The 13,298-nt window shown below is 44.0% G+C and overlaps 1 protein-coding gene across 1 annotated transcript in view; it reads left to right on the forward strand.

The window, feature by feature from the left end:
• RYR3 (ryanodine receptor 3) overlaps positions 1-13,298 on the forward strand; it is a 357,957-nt gene that overhangs the window by 340,985 nt on the left and 3,674 nt on the right. The window contains 10 exon segments of the mRNA XM_032593518.1: positions 4,124-4,175; positions 4,963-5,017; positions 5,020-5,077; positions 5,492-5,552; positions 5,834-5,980; positions 9,540-9,644; positions 9,646-9,675; positions 10,958-11,114; positions 12,106-12,170; positions 13,065-13,165. Coding sequence (XP_032449409.1) covers positions 4,124-4,175; positions 4,963-5,017; positions 5,020-5,077; positions 5,492-5,552; positions 5,834-5,980; positions 9,540-9,644; positions 9,646-9,675; positions 10,958-11,114; positions 12,106-12,170; positions 13,065-13,165 — 831 coding nt within the window.

Below are 13,298 nucleotides of genomic sequence, written 5' to 3' on the forward strand. Positions count from 1 at the left end.
TTTTCTCTACCGCCTTCCTAGTAAATAGCCTGTTGCCCCTCAAAACGCTGGTGTTGTATCCCTATGCATTCAGTGGGGGACTGGAGGCTGTCGGGGAGTGATGAGCATGTTTAACTAAGAACAGATGGTCCGTGCAGTGTTAAGTAGTTTCATGTTCGAGTCATGCCAGAATGCTTCCCTGACCAGAGGTTCTGAGATCATCTGATCCGTTTCCAGAGCACCCACGCTGCACAGCAGTCCTGCGTCAGCTACCAACTCTGAAGTTGTTTCAAAAAAATAGCCTGGATAGTATTAGAGCTCCTTCCAATGTCAATGGATAGGCAGTTCCTTGGGCAGTTAGAATAGGGCCATCAGGGGGCACCTGGGTGACTCAGTTGGTTAAGTGTCTGACTCTAGATTTCAGCTCAGGGCATGATCCCAGGGTCGTGGGATGGAGCCCTATGTCAGGCTCCACACGGAGCATGGAACCTGCCTAGGATTGTCTCTCCCCTTGTGCGCTTCTCTCTCTCTCTGTCTCTCAAATAATTTAAAAAAGAGCCATCTGGCTGGGGGTGCTATTACCTGTGTCATTAAGCCTGTCTTGATGGGCATGTATGTGATTAGTACTGTGATGGGAAAGACCATGGATTCTACAGGCAGAGGCAGGTTACCAGGTCAGCTCTGTTAACTTAGTTGTCTGTGAAAGGGGCAAGGTAATGAAGCCTTTTAGACCCTGATTTCCTCTTCATTAACGGAGCCTGAGAACACCTACGACCTCCTGCAGTCTGGGAGGATCAATGAGTGTATGTCACATGCTTGGTACAGTACACCTGGCACGTGGTAGGCATCAAGCTGTTGGTCATTCCCTCTCCCTACCTGTTCAGAAAATGGCTGCCATCATTAGCGAAGGTAATGCCAGTGTGTTCCCAACTGGGAAAATGAGAGTTTGAAGATAATTAATGTGTTGAAGGAAAAGAGGATACGTAAACAGAGGGGACTGTTGAAACCCTTAGCTGTGCCAATTAAAAGATGCATTCTGCAAACAGCAACTCTGACCCTGGGAGAAGAAAATTGCTCCTTATCCAAAGAGGGTCAGGCACACTGAGGGAGGCAGCTCTGTAAAGGCCCAGCTGAGCTTTTTAAAATAGTCTCTAGAAAGGGGAAGAAAAGAAGTGAGCATGCAAATCAAAAGCCTGTCCCCTGCTCCATGTCTGTTCCAGTCAGCTCAAATAAAGAAAAAAAAGGAAAACACGAGGCCTAATTTCTGACCCTTCGTCATCACATCACAGAAATTTTGTATACTCTTAAATAATGTGATTATTGGTCAGCTTTCTGCAGTTATCAGTACTGCTTGTATATGTGACACCAGGTGATTTGGCCTAAAAGTCTCAGTAAAAAGGCAGTTCAGCTTCTATGAACGGATCTAAGGAGATAATAAGACAATTACACTAAAACGTTCCAACAAGGATATTTGTTGATTTTTTCTTTTCATTTGAAGTGGCTTCAGTGCCCATGAGTAGAGAAATGTGTAGATAGCATTTTTAAAATTTTAGATGATGAATCTTTGTTTCCACAGTAATGCACCACAATACACGAGCTATCTTATTTTATTTTATATTGTTAATGAACTACAAACTTTAAAAAATGGAGCACTGCTGATAGCTCAAAGTCCGGGATGTTCTCTCTGATCGTATTCTCCCCAACCCCCACTTAACTACTCTCCTGGCTTCAGGGATATCATTCTTGTGCTTTAGTATATAGTACCTCTTAGTATGTGTCCCTGAACCATTGTTTCATGTCAACTGATTTTGAACTTATGTAAAGGGAATTATGCTACATGCATTATACTGTCATTGAAATCTTTCATTCAGGAGTGCATATGAAGCTTGCCCAGGTTGATGTGTAGCCATAGTTTGGTCATTTTCAAAGCTGTAGCATTTTCCATATATAAGTACTTGTCATGGGTGTATCATGCTATTTATACATTTTCCTGACAGTGGATACTTCAACTGTTTCTAGTCTCTGGCTCTTATAAACAGTGGGACAATGAATACTTTTATACCCGATGCTCAAGTAAAGAGTTCTCTAGAATAGAAATCAGGAAAGGAATTTCCTGAATAGTAAGGTATGCAAATGTTTTGTCTTGATTAACATTCCAACCAGCGCTGTATGAGAGTTCCTGCTCTCTACCTTTTTGCTACACTTGTTTAGATACTCAAAGAACTTTGCTAATTCAGTAGGTGTGTCATAGCATCTCACTGTGCATTTTTTTGATTTCTAAAGAAGGTTGAGCATCTTGTATTATTTTTTGACCATTCATATATAGAAGTAGCACTTACTTATGCATTTTCCCTTCTGTAGGCCCTGTCATCTACCTCACATTTTTAAAACAATTTTTATGTTTATTTGAGAGAGAGAGACAGTATGAGAAGGGGAGGGACAGAGAGAGAGGGAGACACAGAATCCAAAGTAGCCTCCAAGCTGTCAGCACAGAGCCTGACATGGGGCTCAAACTCATGAACCAAACCGCGAGATCATGACCTGAGCTGAAGTCAGATGCTTAACCAACTGAGCCACCCAGGTGCCCCCATCTACCTCAGATTTTAAGTAAAGGATATTATTTAAAAATACTTATATATCAAGTAAAACTATGTTTTCTACCTTCAAGGAGCTTACATACCTAGTCAGGGACAAGAATACCCAGACCTAAGGTAAGATCATGTCTGTGAAATGGTCTTGCCTGGAACCTTCAGTCAGCATCTCTGTGGCATCACTTGTGGAATTTTACCCTTAGGACCAAATGTGACCAAGGCCCAAGTTGTATGTTAAGACCATTTGGATAAAGGATTTAAGAGAAAGGAGATATTGGTGTGGACAGAGGAAGCCTGGATTGATTTTATTTGCTTTGTTATTTTAGGCTCTAAATGTAATACGTGAAAAAAATCAAGTAGAAAAACGTACAAAGAAGAAAATCAAAATAATCACTTGCATTCCTCCAGAGATACAACCTATTACTAGTTTACTTTGTAACCCCAGCATCTGTTTTTGCTTTTAAGTGGCATTTGGATGTTTGAAACAAAGAATTGCTTTTGCTTCCCCTTTTCCCCCCTCCCTACAAAAAAAAAAAAATTGTTTAAGATTGTCAGCTTGTTTGTTGAGGGAGAAGTGGCATTTGCTCACAGTTGTTCTTCTGAGAGGCCCATGAAGAGAGGGATGTCCTCACTTCCTTATCACCAGCTTGGGTGGTCTTTATAAAATAAGAGACTGTTATGTTCCACAGGCAATAAGAATGACTCAAATTAAGGGAAAACAGAAGTAAGAATGCCTGCACCAAGGTCCAGAGGTTCCTTGGCTGCAATCTAGACTCACAATGAACTCTCCCGGGAAAAGATCGATTTTCAGGATGGAAAGGAGAAGAAAGTAATCTAAATGGTTTTTGCCAACCTGCCCAAAAGTGACAGTCCTTCCTTAATTTGAACAATGACAATTTGCAGTGGAGCTGGTATGAGTCCTAGGCTCAGGGCAGAAATTGCCTCTGAGGGGTTAGGGATGGTATGGTAGAGGGGACCATGTCCAAAAGACAAGAGGGGTCTAATTCCTGAGAAAAGCAGACCCCACAAGAGTTATATGGGAATGGAAAATAGAGTGGATGAGCGCTCTGGTTAAGAAAAACCCCACATGCATGAACAAAAGATGATTCCCATACTGGAAACTTCATGAAGTTAGGGACCTTGTCTACACTTTCCACCACTATATCCCTATCAGCTACCCCAGGTACCAACATGAAGTTAGGCACTCAGTGAAGGAAGGTTGAAAGCATGTGTTTTCTTATAGGCTTTTGTTTGCAGTTATACTGGGATCGGGAGACATGATTCTGCTTCTGGTCTAGTCTGATGCCACAATTTCTGGCTCTTTCCCATGCTTTTGAAGTAGAAAATGCAGAGTGGCTCTCCAGTATTCCAGAAGTCAACACAAAGAAGCAAAACCATAAATCAGACCTGTGGGGATTCTGACTTTCAATCAGTCTGAATTCTCGAATGAGCAGGACAAAACCCAAGGAGATCTAGATCCAGACCACATTGCAAAGCTTCTTGATGTGCTTGCCTTGATGCTAAGAATCTCCCTTTTTTATTCTGTTTTTCAGATCTTTTCCTAATAACTACTGGGACAAGTTTGTAAAGAGAAAGGTAGGCCTTGTCAGTTGGGAGTGGGGGGTGGGGATGGGGAGAGTTCCATGACCACCAAAGAAATGTAGGGGGTTTTTTTGTTGTTGTTTTGTTTTTTTAAGTTCTTCATCTACAGGGGTGCCTGGGTGGCTCAGTCAGTTAAGCATCCGACTTCAGCTCAGGTCATGATCTCGCAGTTGACGATTTCGAGCCCTGCATCAGGCTCTGTGTTGACAGCTCGGAGCCTAGAGCCTACTCCAGATTCTCTCTCTCTGTCCCTCCCTGCTTGCACTCTGTCTCTCTCTCTGTCAAAAATAAAGAAACATTAAAAAAATTTTTTTAAAAGTGTCTGTCATCTACAAACATGAATAAATTTGATGTTGTTTTTATGATGGTATCTCAAAAGAGTAAGTCACAGAAGGGTTTTTATGAGCATATGTAGGTTTTGGCTCCATTGCTATAATCAGCTGCCCTAAACAGCTTAATTACAAGCACTGCTTTCTGCATACTAGTTTCTTTCTCTGCTCCAAAAAGATACCAGCTTGAAAAAAACGTTTTTTCACTTATCTCTGTCACTTCTTTTTTCTCCGGGGGGGGGGGGGGGGGGGGGGGGGGGGGGGGGGGGGGGGGAGGGGGGGTGTTATCTTATCTTATTTTTTTATTTTTTCCTGTTGCATTTTGAATCATGTCTTTATCAGTCACTTGAAAGAGCCCAGAGTGTAGCAAAGCTCTGAAGACCTCGGGGCCAGAGAAAACACTGATGGTGTTGAGTGGCCCAAACCCACCCTGTTGTCTTCTCTCTTTAGGTGATTAACAGTATGGTGATCTCTACGGAGCAGAACGCATTGCTGAACTCCTAGGTTTGGACAAAAATGCCTTGATTTCAGCCCAGTAGAAGAAAGCAAAGCAGAGGCGGCCTCTCTGGTGTCATGGTACAGAGCTTAGGAGTTTAAATCCAAAGTCTGGCATAGTGGATCCTTTGATTTTCCAGCCCTCTTCTGCATGCCACAGGAAGGAACTGCAGAATGTCTGTGTGCTCTCAGGCTCTGGTCTGGCTTAGGAGTTTCTTCTAGGTTCTAACATATTGCGAGAACACTGCCTTAAAAAATGGAAAGGCCTATCAGCTTTTATGCCTGAAAGAGCTGAAAGAGAAAGACTAATTAAAATTTCAGGATGTATGATTCAACCATTCTCAGTCTCATGGGGAACACATACAGCTTGCCAAAACTCAGAGCTGTATTTAGATTATTAAACCTGAGAGGAAAAAAACTGAATTTTTTCCCCTTATTAAACACTTAACTGCATTCTGACATTTATAAGTTTTAAAATTACTTGTCTCCCTTTAGGCTGAGTTCCATCGACATGAAGTACCATATCTGGAAGCTGGGAGTTGTTTTTACCGATAACGTGAGTATGGCATCTGGAAAAACGAGATTCTGTGCCACAGGGCCAGGGATGTCATTAGATGCCATCGGGTAACACGCTAGGGGGTGCCAAGAAAGATACAGTGATTGCTTATGAAAGATGGAGGGCCTTCACCATACCTGGGGAACAGTAGTGTAGGGCAGACAGGCTTTCACTCGCTCTGTTCCCAAAGATGAGGGAAAAAAAAGGGGGGGAGGGTTTAATGGGCCCATCATGAGGCCGGAATGCCTGAAAAGTTACTAAATTGCCTCTGTTTTCCACAGTCCTTTCTCTACCTTGCCTGGTATACAACCATGTCGATCCTGGGCCACTACAACAACTTCTTCTTTGCGGCCCATCTGCTAGACATTGCAATGGGCTTCAAGACGCTGAGGACTATTCTGTCATCTGTAACTCACAATGGCAAACAGGTATTGGGGGTATCCTGATGCACAACAGGAGGGGCCTCGATACGGATTGGGAGGGGGGGGAGCCAACAACAGGTAGTATTGCTAGTGTACAACTGTGGGTCATAGAGTATAGTACACATTTCTTGGCCAAACATGTGAACTACTAGGTTGTTTTTGCAAACTTGTGGCCATCACTTAAGAGCCCTAAGACCTTGGTTTAGAAACCCTGAACATTTAACCAAATGTTCAGGAAAGGGGGGAGGAAAGCAGGTGATGGGCATCTCAGAATCACTTTGGAGACTCTTTTTAGGTTTACCCTTTCCTCCATGAATCTGATACATTCCCTGGAGATTGGTAAGTAGGCTATGTATTTAGAAAACTTCCCAGGCACTTCTGATACATGCTCCTGATTATGAAGCAATGACTTCTACATATATATATACACATATATGTCTATATCTGTCTATAGTCATGGCTATGTCAGTCTCATCAATGTCTAGTCTGTCTTCTACAGTGCTGTCAGGGTCATTCCCTTGATTAAAATCCTCTAATGGCTCTTTCTGTCAACAAATTCAAACTCTTTAGCATTTCATTCCTCATTAAGTGCAACTTCCTAAGTGAGGCAGGAATTCCCTCATGTCTCTAAACCTTTGTGTAGGAGAGGGAGAAAAGAATGAACTTAAAATGTGCCCAGCTTTGTACAGCCATTGGGAAAACCATACGAAAATTCCTCAAAAAATGAGATGAAGGGCTACGCCATGATCCACCAATCCTACTTAGGGGTATATATCCAAAGGAAATGAGATCACTATCTCAAAGAGATATCTGCATTCCGTGTTCATTGAAGCATTATTCATAATAGTCAAGATATGGAAAAAACCGGAGTGTCCATCAATAGACGAAAGGATAAAGAAAATGTGGTATGTATATATAATGGCATATTAATCAGCCATAAAAAAAAAAGGAAACTCACAACATAGATGGACCTTGATGGCATTAATGCTAAGTCAGATAAGCTAGACACAGAAATACAAATACTGTATGATCTCACTTATATGTTGAATCGAAAGAAATTGAACTCCTAGAACCAAAGAGTAGAATGATGGTTGCCAGGGGCTGGAGGAAATGGAAGTGTTGCTCAGAGAGTACAGACTTTCAGTTATAAGACAAATACATTTGGGGGATCTAATATAAAACATGGTGCTTATAGTTAAAAATACTGTCTCATATACTTGAACTTTGCTAAGACAGTAGATCAGAAGTGTTCTCACCACCCTCCCCGCCCCGCCACACACAGATAATAATGGTAACTGTGTGAGGTGACAGATCTGTTAATTAACCTGATTGCTGTATCATTTTACAATGTGTACACCTATTTAAATCATCTTGTATGCCTTAAAAAAAAAATAGGGATTCCAACCAGAAAAAACTAAAGTCAAATTGACCTTTAATTGTTCTACAGTGAAAGGTGATAGAAGCAGATCTACAAATACAGAGAACCAGTGGTTTGCCAGAGGGAAGGGAGTTGTGGGTCCAGGCTCCCAGTTATGGGATGAATGAGCTGTGGTAATAAGAGGCTCAGGATAGGGAATGTAGTCGTGGTATTGTCACAGCATTACCTGGCGACAGATGGTAGCTACATTTATGTTGAGCATGGCACAACAAATAGAGATGTCGAATCCCTATGTTGTACACCTGCAACCAGTGTTTCATTGTCAACGATACTCAAAAAAGTTTCTGCAAGATAAAAGGTGACTAGACCATCAAGTATTAGGGTGGTTGGTTCTTCTAGGTTTCTGGCACTAGCAGCAGTCAGTGTTTCTCGTTTTAGTTGAAGATAAAAAGAACAGAGAAAAGCTAGAAATAGAAATTTGCCGCCGCATCCAAACCACTCAAGTTTGGGGAGGTAATGACAGACTGTGATGTAGGTATTTGCTTAGCGTGCTAATGCTTCCCTATAGGTTCCTGGGAGAAAGGCCATTGTGTATTTTTACGTGTGTGTCTTGGGAAGTTGATCCTATAAAGGCAGTGTTTCCTAAAGTGTGATCTGTGGAATGCCAGTATTACAATATGCTCTTTTAGAATCGTTTTCTTCCCCTTTTCAGATATTGAAACTTCAGTTTTGTTGATTCGGCTTAATGGCATTACGCGAAACTGTACCTTAAATGGAAAGGGGAAACAATGAATTTTTTATATGGGCTTGCTGAATAAACTCTGGCAAGATTGTAAAAAACAAACAAAACAAACATGCCCAGCTTTGGGTGCCATCAGCCAAGTACTATGACAGGCTCACAACTACTTGTAAGGTAGATGTTATGTTCACTTGACAGATGAGTGAACTGAAGTTTAGAGAGGCTGTCTCACCCAAGACCACACAGCTGCTAAGTGGCAGAACTAGCCCATTTCTTCCTTGGCGCAAAGCCCAGGTTCTTTCTCTGTTTCTAAAACGAACTGCGTTCTGTGAGGTCTGCGGTCTGAGGTTTGGTAAGTTACTATTCACCATTCGAAGAAGCCTCTGAATATGTTTCTTGCATTCATAAAGACTGTGATCTTCCTAGCTCCGGCTCAGCCCCCAGTCTGTCAAATGGGCCAGATGAGCAGGTCCTGTCTAGTCCTCATTTGTGGTACTTCCTGAAGCCTGGAAATAAGCATGCCCTGTGCCCCTGCAAAGGTTTTGGCAGATTTGTTGATGATGAGAAATGTCACTTTGCTAAACCATCATAAATAATTCTTATACTAACTTCAAAGCTATCACAGTTTCCACTCATGGTTATTTTATGAAAACGTGTAATGTAGGGGACACCCACCAGTCCAAAGAATGTTTAATTTATTAAAAAAATTTGTTTAAAGGTTTATTCATTTTTGAGAGACAGTAGAGAGAGTCCCAACCTTTAATTTCTTTAGAAGCAGCGTTGGAGTGGAAGCCAGATCGTGAAGCCTCAGCTCCCTGCTCTCTCTGTAAAAAACCTAAGGAACCTCCTCCTAGCACAGTTTCTATTCAGTCCTAACTGCCTTCGTAGATATTTAGCCCAGTCCCATCCCCAGGTATGTGTCTGCCAGGGCTGCTGTGACAGAACCAGGCCTGGTGGCCCAACAATGGATGGAAGGAAACTACGGACGTTTATCTTTTCTCCGTTCTGGAGGCTGGGAGTCTAAGATCAAGGTGGGGGTAGACTCGGAGGCCTCTGTCCTCAGTTTACAACCTGGCCAGCCTCTTACTTTGTCACTTGCTCTTCCCTGCAGCTCCTGCTGTCCTCTTTGTGTCCTAATGTCCTCCTCTTGTAAGAACTCCAGTTAGATCAGAGTGGGGCTGATTCTAAATGCCTCGTTCTCATTTACCTCTTTACAGGCCTGACCTCCAAATTGGAGTCACATTCTGAGATGCTGGAGGTGGTGAATTTAGTCCACAAGCCCTCAGGGTTACTGTCTTCTCCCCATAGCCCGTTTTCTCCACCTGCAGTAGAGCAACCTTCGCTCCTACCCCCTCCTCTGTCCCCTTTCTTGTTTCCTTGGGGTCTCCAAGAACCTCCGAGGGTGGAGAAGACCCACCTCCTTTCTCCTGTCTCTTTCCCGCTCGCAGCTGGTTCTGACTGTGGGTCTCCTGGCCGTGGTGGTTTACCTCTACACCGTGGTGGCCTTCAACTTCTTCCGCAAGTTCTACAACAAAAGTGAAGATGACGATGAGTCCTGATATGAAGTGTGATGACATGATGACGGTGAGACACCCCCCCCCCGCAGGCCAGCTGGTCACTGTCCTCCCTGGGTAGGGAGGAACTGGAGGGTCACAGCGACAACAGAGACTAGAGAAGAATCCACATCTGTGAAAGGGAGAAGTGTCCAGGAAAGACAGAGGGACGGAAGGAAATAGGGTTTGGGAGCACTCACCTACACCTAGGTGGAAAGAGCACACTGCACAGAGGGGCTCTGTCACCTACATTGTGGTAAAGATGCGAATTACCTGTATCTGAATGTGGACAGACACACATCTAAATTTCTTGGAAGTCAAGCTTTGGTTCTTTGTCTCAGAAATCTAGGGGTGTAGTCCCATGAATCTGGTGCCCAGTTTATTTCCGGAAGCCCCAGGGGATTTTTTTTTTTTTTTCCCCAGAACAGCCGCTATAGTCTGACAAAATGCGAGTGGCAGGCTGGTGGGGCAGAAGGTTCCTGTCAGGCCAGCCACTAGCGGGCAAGAAGAACACAGCTCCTGGGGAGCTGGCAGAGCGACACTTGCATCTGTAGATGTTCCTAATGATGAGATTTCAGGCAAACACTGTGTGTCAGGGACAGGTGACATTGAACTACCCTAGCTTGTGATCATTTAAAACAGGTAACATTCTGGCCAAAGACTCACCTTATGCTTTTCTTGGGGCAGGTACCCCTATCAGAGAGCAATGTAACAGTCACTAGAGCACCACTGTGACCAGCATGCATCTATCTCCATGCTTTTCCCTCTAAACCTCACCCCTCTAGGCAGGACTGATGGGGGGGGGGGGGCGCCCTGCTCTAGGATCCGGCACGCAGATCCCTGCCCTGGATGACCCATGCAGCACGGGAGCAGAAGTCGTCTTCTCTCAGAAGCTGTAGGAATCCCTGCCCTCCTGGGTGCACAGAGGATGTGGAAGTAGGAGGAGGCCTTTTCCAGAGGCTGCAACTTTAAAGGAGGGAAATGAGCATCTGGCAAAAGCATGCTCATCAGGGCCCAAAGTTGTTTTAAATTAGACGTGTCCCACATGAATTCTCTTACAGGTGTCAAATAGTTCAAAACTTATTATCTGCTCATTAAAAAAAAATCTTTTAAAGGCTACACGTACTCACAGTCTTTCCACCTTTAGACACCCCACACTGACCAGGGGGTGCAGAGGACAGCAGCTGGCAGCAGAATACTGACATCACCAGAGAGGGCTGTGTCCTGCCTCCCGCAGGTGAAGGTTTGGACCATCTTGCTAAAACACAGAGCTCCGTGACTTTTATCTAATGGCCACTATTGTTCTTCTCTAGTGTTACCTATTCCACATGTATGGGGAGTAAGAGCAGGGAGGCGGCATTGGCGACGAAATTGAAGACCCTGCTGGTGATCCTTACGAAATGTACCGCATTGTCTTTGACATCACGTTCTTCTTCTTTGTCATTGTCATCTTGCTGGCCATCATTCAAGGTAGGGTTGCCAGTTAAATATGAACAGGGCTTATTAGATCTAGTTCTTTCTTGCTCTGTGACATTTTGTATAGAGGTTTGGACATTTATTTACTTGTTAATTCAGTAAATATTTATTGACTATCTCCTGTATGCAAGGATTCGGCTGTACATAGAGCCAAAGATACGGGCACTGCTTCCTAGATCCCTCCTGTGGCTAGTCTTGTCCCACAGCCTCATGGTTCCTGCCCTTATTTTCTTCCCAGGCATTAGGGTGGGGAAGGAGCAGAGAAAGGAGCTATGAGAGAGTGACGTGTTTGTTTTGGGTTTTTTTTTTTTATCTTTTGGGGGGAGGGGTACTGCTATTGTAGTCAACAACTTGTCAGGAATTAGAGGAAGATGATGAATTTAGTTGGAGTCACACCAAGTTGAGGTACCTATAACATGCGGGTGTTGACGGCTAATAAGCGGGTAACTGTAGTAAGTCTTTCAAGAGACCTGTTAGGAATGGAATAGGATAGAAATAATGAATAATAAGCACACATAAAATAAACACGAATGCGACAGTACAATGGGATACATCAGTGCTGGTGGTGGTGATCAAAGATGTGAGTGGAGAGGAGATGTTCCGGAAGCAGAAGCAAAGAACCTGAAGAGGAATCCTGATCTACATCACTGCCTAAGGGGCTAGAGAAGAGGAAGAGCCCACAGGACTGGAAACGGAATGGCCAAGCAAACATAGAACAGGGAAGGACGAGGGGAGAGCCAAGTGGGTCACGAAGTCCATGGTTAGCATCCCATACTGCAGCAAGGTGGAGGAAGAGGAACAATGAGAAATGGTTAGCCTGGATGCAACACTTGAAAACACAACTATTTTTTCTGATTTTGCTTTAATCAGCCTTGATAATTCACTTTTTTTCAAAACACTGTGGCCTCAACAATTGAACCACTGCCCTGAGCCACTAAACAGAGTATTCTAAACACTTTATCTGTCTTTGTATTTAAAATACCAGGTCTTATTATTGATGCTTTTGGAGAGCTAAGAGACCAGCAGGAACAGGTGCGAGAAGATATGGAGGTAATGTTTGACTAGTTCCAACTCTATTTTGTAGCTTATAGTAAAACATTAAAAAAAAAAAAAAAAACCTGGGGCGCCTGGGTGGCGCAGTCGGTTAAGCGTCCGACTTCAGCCAGGTCACGATCTCGCGGTCCGTGAGTTCGAGCCCCGCGTCGGGCTCTGGGCTGATGGCTCAGAGCCTGGAGCCTGTTTCCGATTCTGTGTCTCCCTCTCTCTCTGCCCCTCCCCCGTTCATGCTCTGTCTCTCTCTGTCCCAAAAATAAATAAACGTTGAAAAAAAAATTTAAAAAAAAAAAAACAAAAAACCTTTATTTTTGAGAGAGCGCAAGATGGGGAGGGGCAGAAAGAGGGGACAGAGGATCCGAAGTGGGCTCTGAGCTGACAGCAGTGAGCCCAATGTGGGGCTTGAACTCACAAACCACAAGATCATGACCTGAGCCGAAGCCGGACCCTCAACCGAGCCACCCAGGTGCCCTGTAAAGGGACTTTTTAAATAATAGGGTCTGCTATTACCAAGGGCCAGACAAATTTTAGGCAAATTACCAATAAAGTTTTGTCTGCCTTCCCTGCCCTGTTCCCTCCCTGCACCTGTCTGCCAGCTCTGGGCATTTCTTCTGTGCCACCCTCTCTGCTCTGCACCCTACCCTATCCATCCCCAGCCTGCCACCCTGGTGCCTTCACCACGTCCCCTGCTTGGGCAGGAGCAAGCATCCTCAGCTAGCAAGGAGCTAGGTATGGGACCCTGTGAAGTAGACGACTAATAGCCCAACACGTTAAGGAGAGAAGTATCCTTCATTGGTTATCAGTTCAGTCAGAGATCATCACCCCTTTCTTTCCGCCCACCTGTAATGTCATGTTTGCTAATGCCTTCACTGCTTCTCTTATTCTTCTTAGACTAAATGTTTCATCTGCGGGATTGGCAATGACTACTTTGACACGACCCCTCATGGTTTTGAAACACACACCTTACAGGAGCACAACTTAGCCAACTATTTGTGAGTACCCTTGGTCAACGGAGGGGCCAGTGGCCGGGGGAAGGAGTGGCAGATTAAAATAAACAGTTGTGTCCTCAGTGTCCCCTCTGTGGGTGCCATTTCTGCCTATTCCTCTAAAAAAGGAGAGGTGATT

This window comes from Lynx canadensis, chromosome B3, assembly GCF_007474595.2.
Source record: "Lynx canadensis isolate LIC74 chromosome B3, mLynCan4.pri.v2, whole genome shotgun sequence".
Taxonomy (NCBI): domain Eukaryota; kingdom Metazoa; phylum Chordata; class Mammalia; order Carnivora; family Felidae; genus Lynx; species Lynx canadensis.